The sequence below is a fragment of the Giraffa tippelskirchi genome, chromosome 5 (genome assembly GCF_054371585.1).
Source record: "Giraffa tippelskirchi isolate mGirTip1 chromosome 5, T2T-mGirTip1v1.2.pri, whole genome shotgun sequence".
Lineage (NCBI taxonomy): Eukaryota > Metazoa > Chordata > Mammalia > Artiodactyla > Giraffidae > Giraffa > Giraffa tippelskirchi.
The window spans coordinates 54,468,497-54,489,284 of NC_137279.1; the positions used below are offsets into that span (position 1 = coordinate 54,468,497).

Here is a 20,788-nt window from a genome sequence, read left to right on the forward strand (position 1 = left end):
TTAGTAGTGCGCCAGGAAACAATTCCAAGTTCAAAAGAAATTTGATGTAGATTTAACTTCTTCCCCAGGACTTCTTAGTTAGCTCAAGGCAAAGCTATTATTATTTTCATGTACTTTATTTTAAAACCTCTAACTGCCAACACTGTAAACATTTTGTATCTTCTCAACTAAACCTTGTCTGATAACAAGGATAAGAGCAAAGATAAGCAGGAGTAATTCTGTGTATAACAAAGCTGATCTATTTATCAGCTTCTGGTTCAAATTTAAATATGGTTTAAAAATAACTTTTAAAAGTCCATGCTACAACTGTAAAGACTAGTTTTCTGTGCACTTTTTTAACTCTGGACACAATTTTCAAAATTGCATGATGGAGGTAAGAATTTAAAAAACCCACCAGAATGTAAATAACAGAAAGAACATTTTCAACTCAAAGCATCAAACGTACATTTACGTGCAGAAATCTAGACAACTATACAAGTTTTTAAGCAATCATCTGTTTTATTATACAACTCTATAAACAGAAGATGAACAGAAATACACAATATACTTACCTGTACATGTGAACCTACTTTTTTAGCTACAGATATTTATTATAGTTCATACTGACTTTAATTTTATAGTTCATAACTATGTATAACCTTATTGCAATAAGGGCAAATTCTACATGGGGAGATTCACAGGCCAATCACATTAGGCATCACCAGTACATTCAAAAACTGTACCTCATATACGGGTGTATCTTCCCTGATCCTGTAAATTCGAGTGTCTTTACAGCTTAAGCTCATTTGCTATTTTAGATGCAATGTTTTTAAAGGCAATAGATGTCCCGGATATTCGCTTGAAGCGGACCCCGTTGAGGGACAGTCGTGGCAACTTGCAGACTTCCATCTCCCACTGCACGAGGCTATCCTGCCTGGCATCACCATGAACGCAGAAAAGCAAAAACCTCTCTTTCTGTTCATAATCACAGTTATTTGCATCTAACACTTTGCGGATTTCTCTCATCATGTCATTGGGGTCCATTGAACTAGTGGTCTTCATGCTCCATGTGAACCGCAGAGAACGTGGCTTGGAATCTTTACCCTCCTCCTTTTCTCTTTCTTTTGGTTCCCCTGTTGTACTTCTGGAATAAGAGGACAGAGGGGGGAGGAGGGAAAATGAAGACAAAAACTCCTGTCAGCAAAGACATCAACACATACACAAAATATTAGCAGTCACAATCCAGTGACTAATAAAATGACCCAGTTTGTAGACTACCTTCAAGTAGATACAAAGATTTGTATCATCTTGTTGTTACAAAAATCAGATTTCAGGATGCCATCTGTTTTGACTCTTATTAACACTTTGCATTTAAAACAGCTTATTTTCTTAAATATATTTGTTTGTGGGAAATGTTTGTATCTGAAAGCAAACAACTTGAAATTTTTCCTCCATATCTGTTTGAAAATGCAGATTCTCCATTTTCTATGCATTTATATAAAATGGAGACCACAAGCAAGTTGCTTATAAACACACATTTTTGAAATATAAGAAAATTTTTCCTTTTTTTTCTACTTTTTTTTGCATAGGAGGTTTGGGGACCAGAAGAGTAGTAATGGCTACTGAGGGATTATTTGTACCTGATGATGTAGAGAAAGAATGTGGTTCTGCAGTGGGGTAACATGCAGGAGTGTAGACATCAGATTTCAATGTTCTGCTAAACATATCCTTAAAATAGCCTACCAGGCTCCACGTGACCTACTACACTCCAGCTCCCACCCCTAACCCTCCATCTGTTGTTTTCCTCCTTGCCCACGCCCATCAAGACACTGGCCTCCATACTGTTCTCTGAACATACAGGGTATGTTTTTGCCTTAAGGCTTTAACACAGGCTGTTCCCTCTGCCATAAACGCTTTTCCCTCAGATGGCTGCTCACTTTCTCCCTGTGGTCTATAGTAACTATGCCTACTCTGGCACAGCCAATTCCTTACCTTGCTCTATTTTTCCTCTATAGTACTTATCACATTCTTATATACTATTTAGTTCACTTATTATATTTATCATCTGTCTTCATCACTAGATTGTAAATTCTAATTGGGCGAGGAGTTTTGTTGGTTTTGTTCACTGATGTATCTCATACATCTAGAACTGTGCTAAGCAGATAGCAGGAGATTAACATACAATCTGTTAAATGAGTCAACCTTACTGGATTTTCCTTATTGGGGGTTTCCCATAAATAATATAGTATCAGAAAACCTACTTCAAATAATCAAAGAAAGGTAAAATTAATAATTATTTATGATTCAGAAGATGCTGTAATTAAATTTGTTGAGCAGTTATCCAAACATAGATGTTACAATTTTAACTTGTTAATTTAACTTGTGTGTGATTTAAAGACAAAAAAAGGATACAATTTGAAAGGAATTTATATTCTACTATATAAATATTTTATGTCTGTATATACATTTTACATCAATATTATCATATAATGTATATTCATGTATACGTTTATATTTATACATTTTTATGTATTCATTTACATATCTGTTTTCCTCCTCATTCTTAGATATTTCAACAGATAAACCTCTGCCAACTATGCAAACTTGAGAAAATTGGGAAAAGAGTAAGTGTAGAAAATAAATTTCCAAAGACTATCAAGCAACTTCTTGATAGAGCACTTCTCTACTAATCTCTTTAATTTGTTCACTAAATCTAAGCTATGGCATCACAGGTCTCTGGGTGTGTGTGCAGATCCGACCAGAGTCATTCATCAGGTCCATATGCACAACATGGGCCATAGGATCAGTGTGCTAGGGTGGGGAGGTACCCAGGAGATCATGTGATTGAACACTCATTTTAAAAACAGAACTGACAACTGGGAAACTTAAATCACTTTTCCACGGTGAAAAGCGAAGACTAAATAAAAATCAGATGTTTTACTCCAAGTCTAGTTTTCTTTCCATTCCATCAAGGTAACCTGGTGACCTTAAGACAACAGGCATGTACAAGGCATTTTTCTACCTGTATCTCAAAGGTATCACCACTGTTGTAACATTAACTGTACAAAGTGCCTGGACATACTGATATCAAGTCAGCTAACACTGACTTAGGAGGAGTACTTACTGTGAAGTGAAGTGAAAGTCGCTCAGTCATGTCCGACTCTTTGCGACCCCATGGACTATACAGTCCATGGAATTCTCCAGGCCAGAATACTGGAGTGGGTAGCCTTTCCCTTCTCCAGGGGATCTTCCCAACCCAGGGATTGAACCCAAGTCTTCTGCACTGCAAGTGGATTCTTTACCAGCTGAGCCACAAGGGAAGCCTAGGTACCAGGAATTGTTCTAATACCTAACATGTATTAATTACTCATTTACCCCTCACAACAACCCTAGGAGGCAGTCAGAGCGAGGAAGCATGGGCGCGATGAGTTAAAGTAACTTTCTTAAAGGTATACAGTGAGTTAAGTGGCACAGCATAGCTCACGTGCATGAGATCTGGCTCGAAGCCAGCGCTATTCACCACCATGAATAGGACAGAACCTCATTGTAACAGGTTGGGTCCCACCGGGGCTCCTTACTGCTTCTTCATCTGTAAAATGTCTACTTTTCACTTGGTTGTCATGAGGATTAAATGATCAGCTAGTACCTTACAGATAGTAGGTATCTGATAAGTTTGTTCAAAAGTTTAAAAAAAAAAGAGAGAGAGACATGTAGTCACATTAAAAAGATAAATGTATGCAGATTAACTGCAACATCAGCAGCCACTTGTGACCTTACATGCTATTAAATGTCTCAGAGGAAAATCAAGTAGAAAGACAGGATGAGTTGCAAGAAGGGGGCTCAAGACTTAAGTGACTCAGTGAGGGAGGGGCTAAAAACAAGAGTCCTACATGTTTATTTAACAGGCAGAAGGAGGTTGAAAATTGTTCTGCCTCCCTACTATGGTGACTCGGGTACCTAACCCTAAAAAAGAAACATTTCAACTATTATGACTAAACACATACACAGCACAGTTTGTAAAAAAGACTACATAGGGATGCTCAATAAAGTTTTTCCAAAGCTGATGGTGGATTTTGACTATGGCCACATGGCATGTGGGATCTTAGTTCCCCAACCAGGGATTGAACCTGCAACATGTGCATTGGAAGCGCAGTCTTAACTACTGAACCGCCAGGGTTTCCAAAGTTCATGGTGTCTTATTTTTCAAGTAATTTTAAAAGGAGAAATTAAATTGAGACTTGTGCTTAGCTGGTCAAATATAATCCTGAATGAAGCCAGGCCTCTGTTCTACTGAGGAACTGCTTGTCAAGGTTCTGAGGTTTACACTGTACTCCTTAATGCTGGTGTACACTCAAAATAATTGAATGTCTTCGTTTCTTAAACTTTCCATTTATAAATACAACACAAGCACTAACATGTCACTAATGTGGTCCACACCAATGGCGTCAATGCCCCTCCCTGCCAATCACAAACCCTGGGGGTGGGGCCGAGCCACCTGTTTCATCCAGCCCTCCGCCCTATTCTGACTGTGCTCAAGTTTGCGATCCATCACCAAAACGAATACACAAGCAGTATTAAGTGTCAAAAAAGTCATTAAATAACAGCAGGGTGAGAGTTTTGAAATGTGGTCCACCAATGATTAGTCCCCTAAAATATATTTCTAATATCACAGCTTCCTATGTATTTGGTTACCTCCATGTTCTGGGTTATTTGACTAACTTTATTTACATCATTTTTGTGAGAAAAGGATCAGTACATTTTAATCTATTAATTCCTCTGCATGTCTAAGACATGTTTTTTAATAGGACAGAGAGGCTATAAGGCATACAATTCAAAATATTGTTTAGGAAACACAAACAAAGTTAATAATAAATACCAGGCAACATTAGGAAAACCCAAACCAATATGAAAACTGTAAATGCACATTCTATCTAGTTATTAGTTCTCTCCATGTTTATTAAGTGCTGTTAAGTATTTCAAAAGAACGTCTTCACACACAGGGACCTAGCAGCGAAGTATTAATAGTGGCTCCTCACCTTGAGGTGTCGGCTCTGCCACTGGCTTCGCCTTCACTTGGATCCCTCAAAACAAAGTGAAGGTTGAGATTTAATGATAAAAGTGAAAAAAAATTACCAAGAAAACCTATATCTAAAATGATTTTAAAATTAACTTGTTAGCAAACTTCTAGCATGACAGATCTCTATTACTAGTCAGTCTAATATCATTTATGTTTTTCATCATAACCACACTTGACTATCATTTATTGAGCGTCTACTGGGTATTGTCAGAGAGGACATGCATGCTAAGTGATGGTTTAGGATTTTCATGTGATCTTCCAATTCCCAGCCATGACTTTAAAGTCATAATTTATCTTTTTGCTTTGTTTAGTTCAATCTAAAGTTAAAACTATTCAATAATTATCAGCAGCAAGATTTAACTTCATTATGGTTATTATCCATAACTGGAGTAGTCGCTCAATTTAGAAAAATATAAATTAACCTTGCAGTGAGAAATAAAGCTCAACATATAAGTATTTCTGAAAATAAATACTAGTTTTTAAATATGCAAGTAACTTATTTCAGAAGTTATGCTAATGATTCATGCACACGATAAAATATTACAGCAAACCAAATAGCTTATTCAAGCAGGTGAGTCTAAAAACACGAATTCAATCTTAAAAAGAAACACTGATCTTACCTGGATATCCACCTGTGAAATAAAACCAGGAAAACTCCACTAATTGTTCTTTTGTGGACTGTAACTAATATTTTGAAAGTCTACCAAAATTTTAACTATTTGTCATATTCAAAGGTAATTAAGTATCTACATAGGAGTATCAAGTTATAAACCAGTTGAAATATATTGAGATGACTTGTGATAGCAAAACAGTACTAAATAACTGGGAAAAATCAACAACTTGAACCCTTAAGTTAACATTTTCTTAATGTTTTAACCATTCCAGAAACAATATTTATGTAAAATGTATGCAACAGGAATAAAATCAGTACCACTTTCCTCATCCCTTAAATTAATAACAATGTTGTATATCAGTACAACAAGCTCTAAAACTTCAACTGGTTAAAAGATGAATGCCTTATATACTTCTCAGGGTCCTTAACTATAGGAATTTTGCGACAGACGTATTAGGTGAAAACCATTTTCCTATCTGAATTTAAAAGGATAATAGGATGTACTCTCACATTCAAATAGATTTTCTTAAATTTCTATTTTTAATAACTGGCATCTTCCTTGAGAAGTGTAATGAAAGTTCAAAGCCATTTATACAAATCTTTTTTTACTACAGCACACTGAAATACAACACTTTTTTGAGGAGGCTCAAAGTAAAGTGTGTATTTTGAGTTACATGTAGATGTACTGATAGTTACTGAGGGGCAGTCTATCGACTGGGCAAGAAAGATAATAATGCTGCTGATTTCTGCTGCTAAGATAAAATTCCTTTAACAGGAAGGGACCTACGTTGCACTGGACTTTTCTGTCCTATTTATACTTAGCCTTATGAATCACTGCTGGCAGACTGCTGCCCAACTGTAAGCATTAGGAATGAAACACACCTTAGGCCCTGCTGCTCTCGTGATAACTATTTGCAACTGACTCGTCACATCGTTTCTCATATCCTGTTTGTGCCTGCCTGGATGCCACACAGACACTGACTGGAAGAATTTCTGCTATTTGGCAATGGTTTCAAACAGTGCATAAGTCAGCTCCAAGCAGCCACAGAGGGAGGCATCTGGGGATAGAGAGGTGCAGCTGGCTGTAACAGCACATGCAGTGCGTGCGGCACAGTTCTCCAATATTTGAAAGTTTAAAAAAGCCACGTATCTTATATATAATCAGTTGAACTAATCAGACTATTCCCTATATAAGAACTATGAGTTTTGATATAATCCCCAGTCTATACAGTAGGTATACAGAACTCCTCCAAAACAAATCATTCTAAACACTGTTTAAGACTTTGGAAATAGAATGTCTACATCCTCCCCTGATGGATTATTCTACTGTAAATCACTTTACTAATTAGACAGTTCTTTCTTAAGCCCAGAAAACAACTCTTTCATGTGGTCATTCTGGTGTCCAGCTTCTTACTGGCCAAGGAGAACTACTAGCTGGCTTCTGCTTTGTGATAACGGTTTTCAAATACATGAATGAGTAACTCTGAACTATTCTGTATCCTTCTTTTCTTAAAGCTTAATAATCCAAATTCCTTTACTTTTTCCCTATAAAATCCTAGTTTTTCCCCCATCTTTTAAAGCCTTCAGTAGCACATCGACTGAGTTGGTTCCTGAACCTGTGAGGTGTCTTGGCCTGCGATCTGGGCTTGAGCCAGCCCTGCCCCCAGCACACGGAGTGTGGTGTGGATCCCGCGGAGGTGTCAGGGTGTCGCTCCATGTCTTCCAGCTTTAGGTAGAGTGAGGTGAGGAAGCCAAAGGGAACACAGAGAAAGGCCGGGCTTGAGCCCAGGACAAGCTTAAGAAGACAAGTGGGAAGGATGATAACTTGACAGTTGAGTTGAGAATATTAAATAAGGCGCTGAAAAAGTTCTCCAGTTTAACGCCAAGCCTCCAACACCCAAAAGCTCAACAGGCTGCAAATGCATAAAGATTAGCTGCATGTCCAGTCTGTCTGTTGCTAAAGAGCTCAGTGGGTTCATCCCTGGGATGGAAACTCATGCTTGCCTGTCTTCCTGCATTAAGTCATCTGACGAAGAATTAAATGGCCCCATCTCGAGCCACAAAATGCTACCCTTATGGCACTGCTGTCAACACAAATATATTTGTAAAGCCAAAGCTGTTCACAGGGTGACAAGTGACCTCGGAGTAGAACTGAGTATTTTTTCTCTTCTCTAACCAAATCCAGAATTAATTAAAATGTTAAAAATCAAGACATTAAAAAACCCTACTGGACTTCCCTGGTGGTAAGTGAATAAGAATCCACTTGCCAATGCAAGGGACATGGGCTCAGTGTCTGGTCTGGGAAAATTCCACATGCCTTGGAGCACCTAAGCTGGTACACCATAACTAACAAGCCCCAACTCTACAGCCCACGAGCCACAACTCCTGAGCCCACTTGCTCCAACTACTGAAGCCCAGGTGTCCTAGAGCCTGTGCTCTGCAACAAGAGAAGCCAGTGCAATGAGAAGCCTGCATACTGCAAAGAAGAGTCATCCCCGCTAGCCCCAACTAGGGAAAGCCTGCACAAAGCAACAAGGACCTAGCATAGCAAAAAAAAAAAAAACCCCTCCAATTTCTGACAAACAACAGCAAACAACCTCCTCCCTCGCTTCTTTCTCTCTGCCCTCTCAAACCCTCTACTAAATGACATTGTTCAAAGGGGAATAAGGGCATGGTAGAATCGGAGAAACTTTCACACTAGCATCCCCCACAGGCTGGCTCTGAACACTTTTATTCCCTCAACCTTGTCCTCTCTTTCAGGACCTGTTTCCTTCAGAGCACTCATCAGAATGTTTACTAACTTTCTTTACTTTTTAAACTGTCTTCCACATTGTTCATCTACTCATGGGATAAACATTTACTGAATGCCACACCACACGTCAGAGGAAGCATTCACTGTTTGGCAGGAGATTCAGCATAGAACAGAGCAAGCCAACCACAGGCCCCTGTTCTCACAGAGAGTGTCTTCTCCTTGGGAGAGACACATGATGAACACGTTAGTCAAGGAAATCCACTATTTCAGGCAGTATCAAGTGCTGTGGAGAAAAATAAAGCAGGAAAAGGGAGTGTTGGGAGGAAGAGGTGGTGATGTTCAACAGGGGGTTGAAGAAGACCTCCCTGAGGAAGTGACAGTCCAGCAAAGACCTGAATGAGGTGTGGAAGCCAGCCACGCAGGTGTCAGGGGAGTACAAAATCCTGAACGGGTAAGCCTGGTGCGCTCAAGGACAGTCAGGTGCCCTGAAAGGCTGGCAGGTAAAGGGGAGGAGTGGAGAAGATGGAGTCAGAACAGGAAAGGGTGGCCAGACTACAGAGGCCTCCGGGAGGGCTCTGAATTGTATTCTGAATGAGACAAAAAGCAAGCTGAGGATTTTAAATCAAGGACTTACATTGCTGGGGACAGAATAGGACAAGGGCAGAAGCTAGGGCACCTGTGAGGAGGTGGTGAAGGCAGTGGTAGGAGGGCTGGAAGCCGCTAAATCCTGGAAATGCTGTGAAGGCACAGCCAACACAACTGCTCATGGAATGACATGTGGTATGAATAAAGGAGGAAGAGGCAAGGATAATCTAGGCTCAGGGTCCACAGCAACCGGAAGGACGGTGTCACGATGACCTAAAACGGCACAGGCTGAGGGAGGGACAGGTTTGGGGACGAGAAGCAAGGGCTGAATCCTGGACAGGTTCTGTTGGAGAGTATATTTCACAACCAGGTGGAGAGGCTGAGTAGACAATTAAATACAAGTCTGTCCTTCAGAAGAGCGGTCTGGGTTAAAAATATAAACCGAGACTGTTAACATATGATGGAATTTAATGGCATGGGCCTGAATGAGATCACCAAGAATAAGGAAAACCAGATAAGACAATGTGTCCAAAAATCATGTCTTGAGGCAGGCTGGTATTTAGAGGTCAGGGAAGGGCAGGGGGACCTAAAAGAACCAGCAAAGGAGCCTGAGAAGGGACAGGGAGCCCAAGAGGGCAGAAGGCCAAGTGAGGAAAAAGTTTCAGTAGTGTGGGGGATTCACAACACAATCAGGAAGTGGCAGGAAGGGAGGGGCTGTATCAAGAGCACCTGGAAGAGAGCCTGGCACATGGGAGGTGTTCATGTTTGTTGAATGCCTACACGGCAATCTTCCATCCTAACCTCCCAATGATGATCTCTAAGGCACGTTCTTGCTCTGAGATCTGGTCCTGACTTCTTGTCCGGTGCTCCTGAGTATGTTCTATGATCTAAATTTTATTGCAAATAGAAGTATTTTGCACAATGCTTAATCTACAATCAGTAATCAAGCATTAAACTCAAAAGCTATTTTCTGTCACCTTAAAATCAATTCTGGCTTAACCATAAGAAAGTACTGGCTTTTAAAAATGGATTTTAATTGTCAAATTCCAACTACTGATAATCTAACTAGTGCCCCGCAGACGGTCACCCAGCACAACTTTCCACGGTCATGGTAACTGTGGGGGAGCTTTCGGGTCTTTATCACTGTAGCGAGGTAACCGCCCAAATGGTACAAAATCACGGTCTGATATGGTTAGAAATTGACTTCGCATTAGGGTATTTAAAGTTATAAACTCAGCTGCGTGATCTTGGGCAAACCAATCCATGAATAGAGTCTATATACAGTTCCACAAAAAGGGAAGAGACTATAGACACTGCTTCTCTTTTCTACACCCACTCTCTGAAACCCTAGGAACACTAATAACATTGAAACTTAAGTATTTAAGTAATATTTTTTATAACAAGTATAATACTTTCTTACCCATAACTTATTTGCTCAAATAACTACCCGGTATGGAGCCTTAACTTCTTCCCTAGTGGGAGCCCTCAGGGCCTTGCCCACACGTTCTTTCCATTCACGGTTTGTTCTGTACTGTGGCCGGTGGTGGACAGTCTGCTCCTTTTGGGGCTGAATCTTGAGGGCACAGATGCTGTGTCTTCATCTTTGAAACTCGCTCAGCACTGAGCACAAAGCTTTGTACATTCGGGACTTTTGTGGGCCTTTAGCAGGACGTAAACCTAAGTTTAGTGGGCCAAACTTACATCAACCTGCGCTGTGTTCAGCACTCGTATAATCAACAGGTATTATATACTTATATTACTTTTTAGAAAGGAGTACAATCTCACAATACTACTGAATTAGATTACTACACTTGTATTCCTTTTGTGTTTACTGTGTTTTGATGTTAAGATTTGATGATGTTAAATTATATAAGTACTATCTGTGACTCCAGCCATAACAGGCTTTCTATAAGTCAGAATAAAAGGTGGACTACATGTGTGTATGTGTGTCATTAGTGAGCAATTTAAAAGTATTCTTAAGTACTATTTGAAGGACAAATGTCATCACATTTAATTCCTTTTTCTAAACAGAGGCTTTTAACTAGGGAATATTGTTTGTTAGAACACACATTATTCTTTATGTCAAGTTATGTTCCTCCTGCTCTATTTTACAGAATTTTTACATTCTCATTTTGTTTTTTTCCCTAAGGAAAAAGACTTTATGTCCTGCTTGATCTTTTTCTTCAAGCTTCTGTAAAAAGAGCATGCCTTAATGAAATGTCATAAACCCATTTTGGAAAAAAATCACTGTAGAGAAGGAAAAGAAAAAAAAATTAAAGCAAATATCCGTTAATCCCTAGGGAAAACGAAACATGGCAGTGCATTGGTACTGACCTGCGGACGAATTTGGACGTTATTTTGCTTATTATACCAGTGGACGTGCCCCTCCGGGCGTGCGTGAAGGCCCCCGGCTCGTGGGACGGGGAGGCGGGCGGCCCGTTGTAGGCGGCGCTGCGGCGCTCGCGGAGCTGCTCCCCATGGAAGGTGCTGCGGCTGGAGCTGCCCCGGGGAAAGCGGGTGCGGTCGGGGGTAGAGGCGCTAATACTGTGAGCAGACGGGGACGCAGCGGGCACGCGCTGGGTTGTGCTGCTGAGACACAGGAAGATGTGTTACACAGGGTAACGACAGAGAACGGTTTTGCTCATGCTAAAAACTGTTAGAAAGTTGCCATGGCTACTTTTATGCGGCCCTATTCTATTCCTTCTGGTGACAGATAATGATGCATGTGTTCACTGTAATTACCAAAACAGTATCATTTCAGACTAAATGCCTTTTATAAAAATTTAGTTACTAAAGATTAAGAAAGTACTGAAACAACTTCTCCATCTTTTTTTTTGATATTCTTTATCAAGCCTTCATCAAGCATAGTAGAAAAGCTTTTGCATACCTATATAAAAACAATACATACAATACATATATTTTTAAAAACTTATTGAATTTTTGCCTAACTAAAAAATTTATGATATTTTGATTCAATTTGTTTGACTTAGTATGAATAGAATGCTAGATTTCTAATTTTAAAAATAGATACACAACAAGCAACAAAGGTTTATTGAATAGCAGAAGAAACTATAGTCAATATCATGTAATATCCTATAATGGAAAATAACTTCAAAAATAATATGTGTATATGTATACTGAATCATCTTGCAGTGTACCTGAAACATTTTAAGTCAACTATACTTCAATAAAATATAGGTATTAAGAAAAATTACTGAAACAGGGATATAAAGATAAATAACTCTTCAGTATCAGGAATCCCAGACAAGGGGCACTGCATGCAATTTTTTGTCCCCTACTGTTCTCTTAAACCAGTCAACAATGTGGGACACAAATTTTATTGTTTATCAAAAGGCTTTGAATTGAAGGCTTATTTCCTATTTACAATTCACTCCTGAGTGACAGTAAATGCTACCAGATACCAACAATATAATTAACAAACCTATCAAACATGTTTCTGAATTTGAGAATTCTTAAAACGCAGGAATACCAGAAAATAATTTACCTTTATAACTGAAAGGGCTCTTCAAGATTATCTGTTTCACTGATAGGAAAATTAAAAGTTCTTCTTAAGAACAAGTGACTGGCCAGAGCTAAGAAGATTAATCAGGTCTCAACCCCCAGTCTTGTGGGTTGGAATTTTTGTTTGTTTTTAAAACATAAAAACTCAAATTATTTAAATGATAAATTAGGAACAACCCTTTATTTCATGGATGGGTTTAAAACAAAATCCTTGAAGAAAATTTCTCTAGAAAATGACTTAACTTATAAGCAACATTTCTGGTAACAGCTGGAGGATGTAGTAAGTTTCTGTTACAATTTAACTTTACTTCTGCCATAAACACTGAGTCTTTTCAAAAAAGCTCTTAAAATGTGATGGCTATCAAGTATTTTTATATGGTGCCATATTTTTGAAAAACTGTTAATGACAAACGAAATGCAGCCAGCATGTTACCCAGGCCTGTAAGCTTCAGAGCTGTCTTTAATGGTTGGCAGTGTGACTTTAATAGGATGGCCGGAAGCAGACATGGACTTCTGGTGGCGGGGTCGTGCTGAGGGCACAGCAGAGGCCACAGCGGAGCCTGCAGAGGACATGCTGCTCGCGGACATCTCTGTAAGGCTTTCGACATAAGCCGGTTGAGAAGACCATGGAGATATAAAAAAGAAGAAAAGCTGTAGTTTACTAAAATTTAAGAACTAGATTCTTAAAAGTCTAAAGAAATCAACAACAGTGGTATTATTACTAACAGCAATATTGTTAAAAGTGTACAGGGTGAATTTTATCACCACCTTCCATGGAAAAGATTTCACACACTCTTGTTCTATATAAGTGAATCTGAAATCTATAACATTATTTATATGGGTAAAATGATTACGACCGGAGACACTTCACACTTTCCAAAAAAAAAAAAAATCACAAGTTTGGTGTGATGTGTTGATGTGGCTCATGGCCCACTATTCAATAAGAATTCATAACTGTAGCAAAAATCCTCTCTCTTGAAACATCATCAAAATGCTTTTAGCTCAGTTTTAAGTTAAACTGCTACAGATTAAAGGAGCTGCAGATTAGGATTTAGTAAAGGGAAAAGAGTAAAATAGAAATCAATTCCCAATAACCTCTCTAGCCTAAAGGATCTTATGTCCAAGGCATACCTTTGTATGCCTCACAGTAACATTTACTTTAAGTGCCTATTAACTGAGAGGAAACAAGTGTAAGAATGGTCTGTCAAGTCTACTAAAATGACTACGGATGGAACTAAATAGAATTTATTACAATAAACTCCATCATTTTGTGATCTATTGATGAGCAATCCTTACAACTCACAATGAAAAGAAGTCCGAATTTTTAAAATAATAAAACATGATTTATCATTATTTAAAATAAAACACTCTGAGAACTGCGTGGTCTCAATGATCAGTTGAGATGGCCACATTTCTTTAGAGGAAGGAAAACACAGTCTTCTGTATTTGTATGTAATGATGATTAGACAGTGTGGGTGGGAAGGGAGAAAGTAAGAAGGAAGCAGCAGAGGTATAACAGAATAAGATTCAGGACTTCCCTGGTGATCCAGTGGCTAAGATTCCAAGCTCCCAATGCTGGGATCTCAGGTTTGATCCTTGGTCAGGGAACTAAGATCCCACATGCCACAACTAGGACCCGGTATAGTCAAATAAATAAATAAAAATAAATACTTTTTAAAAAAGAACAAGATTCAAATAATGAAGATAAGATTAGGACACTGTGATAGGCTTTGTTATAGGGAATTATTTACTATCAGATTTTATTTAGAAAATCATAGATTAAGAGATTTACCTCCTATTTTCCCTAAATATTCTTCCATCACTCCGTTCTGCTACACATGAGGAGGTGCCTTAGGAAGCATGGCTGGTTGCCACCTAACTGGTGATTCTGTTTCCTTTCCTTTTCACCTGTTCAGCTACAGGAGTTGTACCAAGAGCACTACTAATGCAAAGCAATGACAGAGGCATCCCTACCTGGCATGGTGACAGTTACCTGCTGTCTTTTCCGTTCTGCAATGCTGTGTATCGATCTGTGGTTCTTTCACAGACATACGTATTCCTTCTTGCCATGCTACCTCCAGGATACACATTGTTCTTTAAGGAGGGGGAAAAAAATGACACACATTAAAAAATTCTAGCTGTAGTTGTGGAAAGTCAAAGAAATGAATTCAAGCGGCAAATAAAAACCCATGGTGGAATTTTAATTTACCAGAATCTTATATAAACAAGCTCTAGCTCCCACCTCTCTCTCTCTTGGAGTAAAAGGCAGAGCATAGCAAGTGCCTCACCATTTTTTAATCTGACTGTCCTGCAGCAGCAGTTGCTTGGAAGCAACAAAAAAGCTAGGGTTTATTCACGCCTCTGTATGCTGGTGATGGGGTGGTACACAGGTAGCTTGAGAGGACCATGCACCAGAGACAGCTCCACACTAAGTATCACTTAGCTCCACACTAAGTATCATCACAAACAGGAACCTGGGGCCCTGACAGTGGAAGGCCACTTGGTAGCCTGTGGGTGTCCATTCTGCACCTGCTTGGGAAACCCTCACAGCCACTGGCAATGTGAAGAGACCAAAACGTGTGCCATGCCACCCAGGGGAATATTTCCTCTTTCCAACTACATAGATATACAGTGTCTTCTTTTAACTAATAAATCCCTAATTTTTGAACATGTAATTATTCTTTACTTTGCTTTTAGAGATTACTGAGGAGGTTTAACTGGAGATTAAAATTTAAGAGGAAATTAACTGGAAATTAAAAATTTAGAGGAAAAATCCTGGAAATAAATAATAGAAAGGAGGAAAAAAATCCTGGAAAACTATAAAACTACAAAGAGATTAGAAGTCTGTAAAATTATCCCATGGGAACCAAATGTAGCAACATAAGAATCCATTTTTGATCATTTCACTGTCTTGGCTGAATTGTCACACGAGTAACCTAATTTTAAACAAAAATCTAATTTTGAATAAACTCATTGTCAGATATGCTACCATACCTCCCCTTTAGAGACCTCTTAAACGTTTCTGGCTGTCTTCACTTAACACCGCTTTCCTTCTCAAAGTGTGACGGGTGAAGCGCTTCTTGAAAACTGGGCCTTCTGAGTCTGTGCTGCTCACAGGCTGCCTCCCTGGCCTTGTCCCTTTCATGCCATTGACGCTAATACTAAGTGGCCAAGAGAAACATTTCTCAACGAGAATCTTTTGGCTTATGTTAAAAAAAAATAAGTGTGGCATAGTAAATCTGAATTTAAGCCAATGCCTTCTTTAAACGAAAAAATGTGCTTTGGACACCCACTATGCACGTGACCACTAGTGATTCTGAGGAAGCAAGTGTGCTGGTATATAACAGGAGGACATAAATGTGGGGAAACAACAGTGAACAATGCAAGGCAGCATATAACTACGAGCTACATAATGTGGTCCAGTGATCAGAAAGGCCGATAAGGTAACTCTATTCAGTTACAGGAGGCTCCAATAAGAAGGCAGGACTTGAAATGATCTACAGAAATGGGATTTTCATAATGTGAGGGGGGAACTTTAACAAGAGCACCACATAGAGACAGGTGGAAACCGCTGAGTATATTTATGAGAAAATAAGACCAAGCTGAGTTGAAATGACAGGTGAACAGCAGAATGGCATGCAATAAAAGGTGAAATTACTTCTTTCCGTTATATGAGATGATGACCCTCTGGCAACCATCCTCTAGTCAATATGTAAGGAAGAGGAAGTGATTTGTCTAAAAAACTGCTTATAAAAATATATTAAGCCCTATTGTAGTTAAATTATTTCCAAATAGATAGCTGGAATGTAAGTGGCTACATCCATTAATTCTTAAAGTGGTTATATACAGCTACTTCATAGACCAAGAGATAATGATCACATCACATATTTTTAAAACATATGGTTTCCATTACGTGTATAAAACAATAAGTACTGGGGAGTTTAACCCATTTACAATTAAGATTATGTTAGGCTTTCTGGTACCTATTTCATGTTTCTATTTAAACTGTTTTTTTCTTTTTTTTCTCCTTCCCTACTTTCCATAAGCTAGATCACTTTTTTTGGCTTAAAAACTATACATTTTATTTTTGTTCTTATATTTTTTGTCTTTAACTTTCTGCACTCATTTTTGCTTACTACTACAGGTGTCCCTTGTTATTCAATGGGGATTAGCTCCAGGACCCTTGCAGCTTTCATGATCTGTGGAGGCTCAAGTCCTTCATATAAAACAACTGACTATAGTCAGCCCTCCGTGTATCCACAGGTCAGGTCACCTGTCCACAGATTCAACCAGTCATGGATGGAAATCAAGGGCTGACTGTACTGATTTCGTAAACCTCCCTCCCATCTTCCCTTTTAAGGCATATGCTTTTTCTTTTAATTTCTATCCCTATCCTCACTTCCTGGATATTGTCCAGAATTTTGGTTCTGAATTTTCATATTGTTTTTCTCTTTTTTGCATATGTTATCACCATACATACTGTAATAAGTTAGTTGATTGCTTTCAACTTCCATATATTTTGCAGAGTATTGTAGATACCTTTCTCTTCCTATAAGAATATTTCCTCAGACAGCAGTGTTTTCAAGTGGGTCATTGTATCACAAGAGTTGAAATACTTTACTTAAGAATATTCTTCTTAACATATGGGGTCGCAAAGAGTCAGACACAACTGAGCAACTGAACTGAACTGACTGACGTTTATATGACAATTTGGTTGGGCATAAAATTCTGGTTTAAGTGCTTTTGATACTTTAGAAAAAAAATATTTTTAATCCATTTACCTTCTGCATCCATGTTGAGAAATCTGATGTCAGTTTGCATCTTGTTCGTTTTTAGGTCACCTCCTGTCTCATTCTGAAACCTTTAAAGTTTTTCCTCTTTGTTTTTGGTATCCATATATCCCACTTTAATGAGCCCAGGAATAAGTTTTCCTTCTGTCTTCTGTATGCCCCTTTTGAGTCCTTTTAATATGAAGTTTTCCATCTTTTTTTGTTGTTGTTATTATTTCTTCAAATATTTCTTCCCCTTCATTTTGCCCCTTTTCCTTTCTAAACTCACACTTCCTAAATGCTACTAATTCTACTTCTATCCTTTGTACACCTTGGCTTTCCTTTATATTTTTTCTTCATTCTTAGCTGCTGCCTTAAGGTGGACGTCTCAATCTATCTTTCAGCTCTCATTATCAAATTTCTATAGTTTTCTGTTTTAAGTAGATAATGTAAGTTAACTCTGCAAATTAATTACTGCTGTAGTCTGCCTTCACTGGACAGCTTATTTGTAAATATAAAATTAAATGCACCAATGAAATATACTATCAAGTAAATATTACAAACATGAAAACTGAGGCAGGAAAGTTTAATGTACTTTCCTTGTGATAAGGTAAGTGTTATTTTAAGAATTCACGTTTTTTTGTTCTTAAACTACATTTATTAGAAGCTTGGTCTCCTTTGCATGTTCTTTAAATGTATGATTCACTTTAAATTTTGAAACTTGAAAACATTTTTTAAACCTTTAAATAAAAAAATTTCAGCATATTTCAATATGCCAGAATAATTACTCACACTTGGAATAGTTGAAGACTTTTTTCTTTCTGGCCCTACAAGAGGGCTTGCAGTCATCTCACTTTTTGATCCAACTGTTGTGCTGCCAAGTTTACGAGCCATATCTTTGTCCCACTCCTCTTTCTGTTCACTTTCCACACTGTTAGCCTGAGGCCTTTTGGTATATGATACAGCAGGAGGAATGGATGGACCAGCTGTAATTTTTAAAAAAGCGTAATTAACTGAAAAGCAAACTGACATATTTTCTTCTCACAAACAAACTTTTGTATTAAAAAGAATCTTTATTTGCATACTTTACACTTTGAGCTAAGATTAAACTGTTTGATTACAAAAATTAGGTCAGCCCCTAAAAACAGGATTATATTAATTATTCAATAATATAAATCTGTGATAACTGGGGATGACACAAGGACATAAACATGTTAACTGTATAATGCTTAACAAAAAATGCAAGTCTGGGCAGACTTGGTCTGTCTTTGCACTTATTTGACTCTCCCCCACCATGATCACTAAAGCGTCGTTGCTTCTGGTTTGCTGAGATGCTCCGCTGGACCTTCAGGTGAGCAGGGGACTGCAGGGTGCTGTTGTTTAAGTCACTGCTGGGCCGGGACCTCTGACACAAGTTCGCACTGGATAACGAATCACCCCCTTCAAACTATAAGAAGAGAGACGGCCAGCATTTTAAAACAAAAAAAGTTCACAGAAACAAAATATACTCTTGATTTTCCAATTTATTCCAAGTCATACAAGGAGCAATCAGAAGTAAGAAAATAAAGTTTGGATACAGAACTGAAACTTGGCAAACAGGAAGGGAGAGGACCAGCTAGAACATCCTTTCACAAGAACATGTCATCTTCTGTTATCTTGAGCAAATGGCTTTGGGTCTTTCTGGGTCCAAAAAACAGCTACCAATTCTTGAATGGTTATTATATACTAGCTGCCATGCTGGAGGACTTCCCTGGTGGCTCAGATGGTAAAGGGTCTGCCTACAATACAGGAGGACTGGGTTCGATCCCTGGGTTGGGGAGATCCCCTGGAGAAGGAAATGGCAACCCACTCCAATACTCTTGCCTGGAAAATCCCATGGACTGAGGAGCCTGGTAGGCTACAGTCTATGTGGTTGCAAAGAGTCGGACTCAACTGAGCGACTTCACTCACTCAGCTGCCATGCTAAACTTTCTATATGCGTTACTTTCTTTAATCATTACAGCAAACCTATGATCTATTAATCTGCACTTTTTAGATGTAAAAATTGAGGTTAAGAGATTCAAGAGACATCTTTGGGATTCAAATTCAGGTATAGTTGGGATTCAAACTTGGGATGAAACCTAAAATTTTTACTTCATATACACACACATTTTTTGTTTTGTTTGGCTTTCTCCACCACATTCACAGAACAAAAATGTGTTTTATTGGCTGTGACTCAGAAATTATATCGACTTAGAACTAAGCATGGTAAACTGGGGACTGATACACCATCCTTCTCTCTAACACAAAAGTATTTTGTTCCAGTAACTTCTGACTGAATCACTGGCTTTCCAATGGGAAGTCTAATATGCAAAGCTGCTAATAATAAAGAGCAGAGTAATACTAATAATGAAAATTTTAAAAGACAATAGCTAACACAAAGGACATAGTAATGTGCCAGAAACTGTTCTGAGGACTTGAGAAGTATTAATTCTTTTAAACTCTTTCAGTGATGCTAAGAGGTAGGTACCATTACATCCTCATTTTATAGATCAGGAAATGGAAGCACAGAGAAATTAAGTAAATTGCCTAAGTCACACAGCTTGTTAGTGGCTGTGCTAGGGTAGGGGATGGGTGGGAGTTCACACCCAATGAGCCTGGCTCCAAAGCTCAGGCTGTTACTACTTATAGCAGTTTTACTAATTTATATCAATGCAATTCAAACTTCATTTTAATTCATGCATGGGCTAGGTTGTATGCTTATAAAATTTAAATTACTAGGAAAATTAAAGATGTTAGGAGTAAAATCTAAAATCCAAGTAAAAACAGGTCGAAGTCTTTAGAAATAATCATTTATACTATTTCTCACTTCTTAAAATTCTCTTGGCTTGGCTTCTCTGACACCACTGCCCCAGCTCTTAGCCTTTCTACTGAAGATCCCTTTCCTCTGTTGTAACAGTACCTACCTGGTAGGGTCGTTGAGAGGATTAAATGAATTAAAACGTGTAAAGTCCTTAAAACAGTTCCTGGCACATTACTGGGTAGTTCTCTGATGACAACTCACAAATCTATTAATGCTATTCAACTCATTCTCTTCAGATTCAGATCTTTATATCCAAATGACTACTGAACAGCTCCAACCAACAGGAAGTTCAAATTCAACCACCCTGAACTGAACAAGCCTCCCATCTTCCCCCTGAGATTCACTCTTTTCCTATCTTGGCAAATACATGTCTTACAAAACCAGCCACCTATGCTACAAGTCTGAGGGTCTCTTATCTCTCATTTCCAACAGGTTATCAAATACCGTTAATTCTACCTCTTACATGCCTTGGCTTGTTGTGGGGTCTGTCCTCTTACATCCCCGCGTTTCCTGTGCACCCCCCCTCAGAGCACATCCCACACAGGACCACACTATGAACTGATTCCCTACCCTCCACACTGAGAGCAACCTGAGAGCACAGACCTTCTAATCTTTCTGTTCCAGTACGTAGCATGATTTCTGGTACAGA

The 20,788-nt window shown here is 38.6% G+C and overlaps 1 protein-coding gene across 5 annotated transcripts in view; it reads right to left on the reverse strand.

The window, feature by feature from the left end:
- Nucleotides 1-478: 478 nt before the first annotated feature.
- Nucleotides 479-20,788, reverse strand: part of MARK1 (microtubule affinity regulating kinase 1) — a 129,350-nt gene continuing 109,040 nt past the window's right edge. The window contains exons 12-18 of one of the 5 annotated variants that reach the window (XM_081491957.1): nt 18,591-18,744; nt 18,090-18,283; nt 14,522-14,622; nt 12,962-13,126; nt 11,341-11,592; nt 5,016-5,060; nt 479-1,123 (exon numbers count right to left, since the gene is read on the reverse strand). In XM_081491957.1, the coding sequence (XP_081348083.1) occupies nt 769-1,123; nt 5,016-5,060; nt 11,341-11,592; nt 12,962-13,126; nt 14,522-14,622; nt 18,090-18,283; nt 18,591-18,744 (1,266 nt within the window). In that variant the 3' untranslated portion in view covers nt 479-768. Of the gene's footprint in view, nt 1,124-5,015; nt 5,061-11,340; nt 11,596-12,961; nt 13,127-14,521; nt 14,623-18,089; nt 18,284-18,590; nt 18,745-20,788 lie in introns of all 5 variants that reach the window. The other 4 variants (XM_081491956.1, XM_081491958.1, XM_081491960.1 and 1 more) reach the window with 4 other exon arrangements.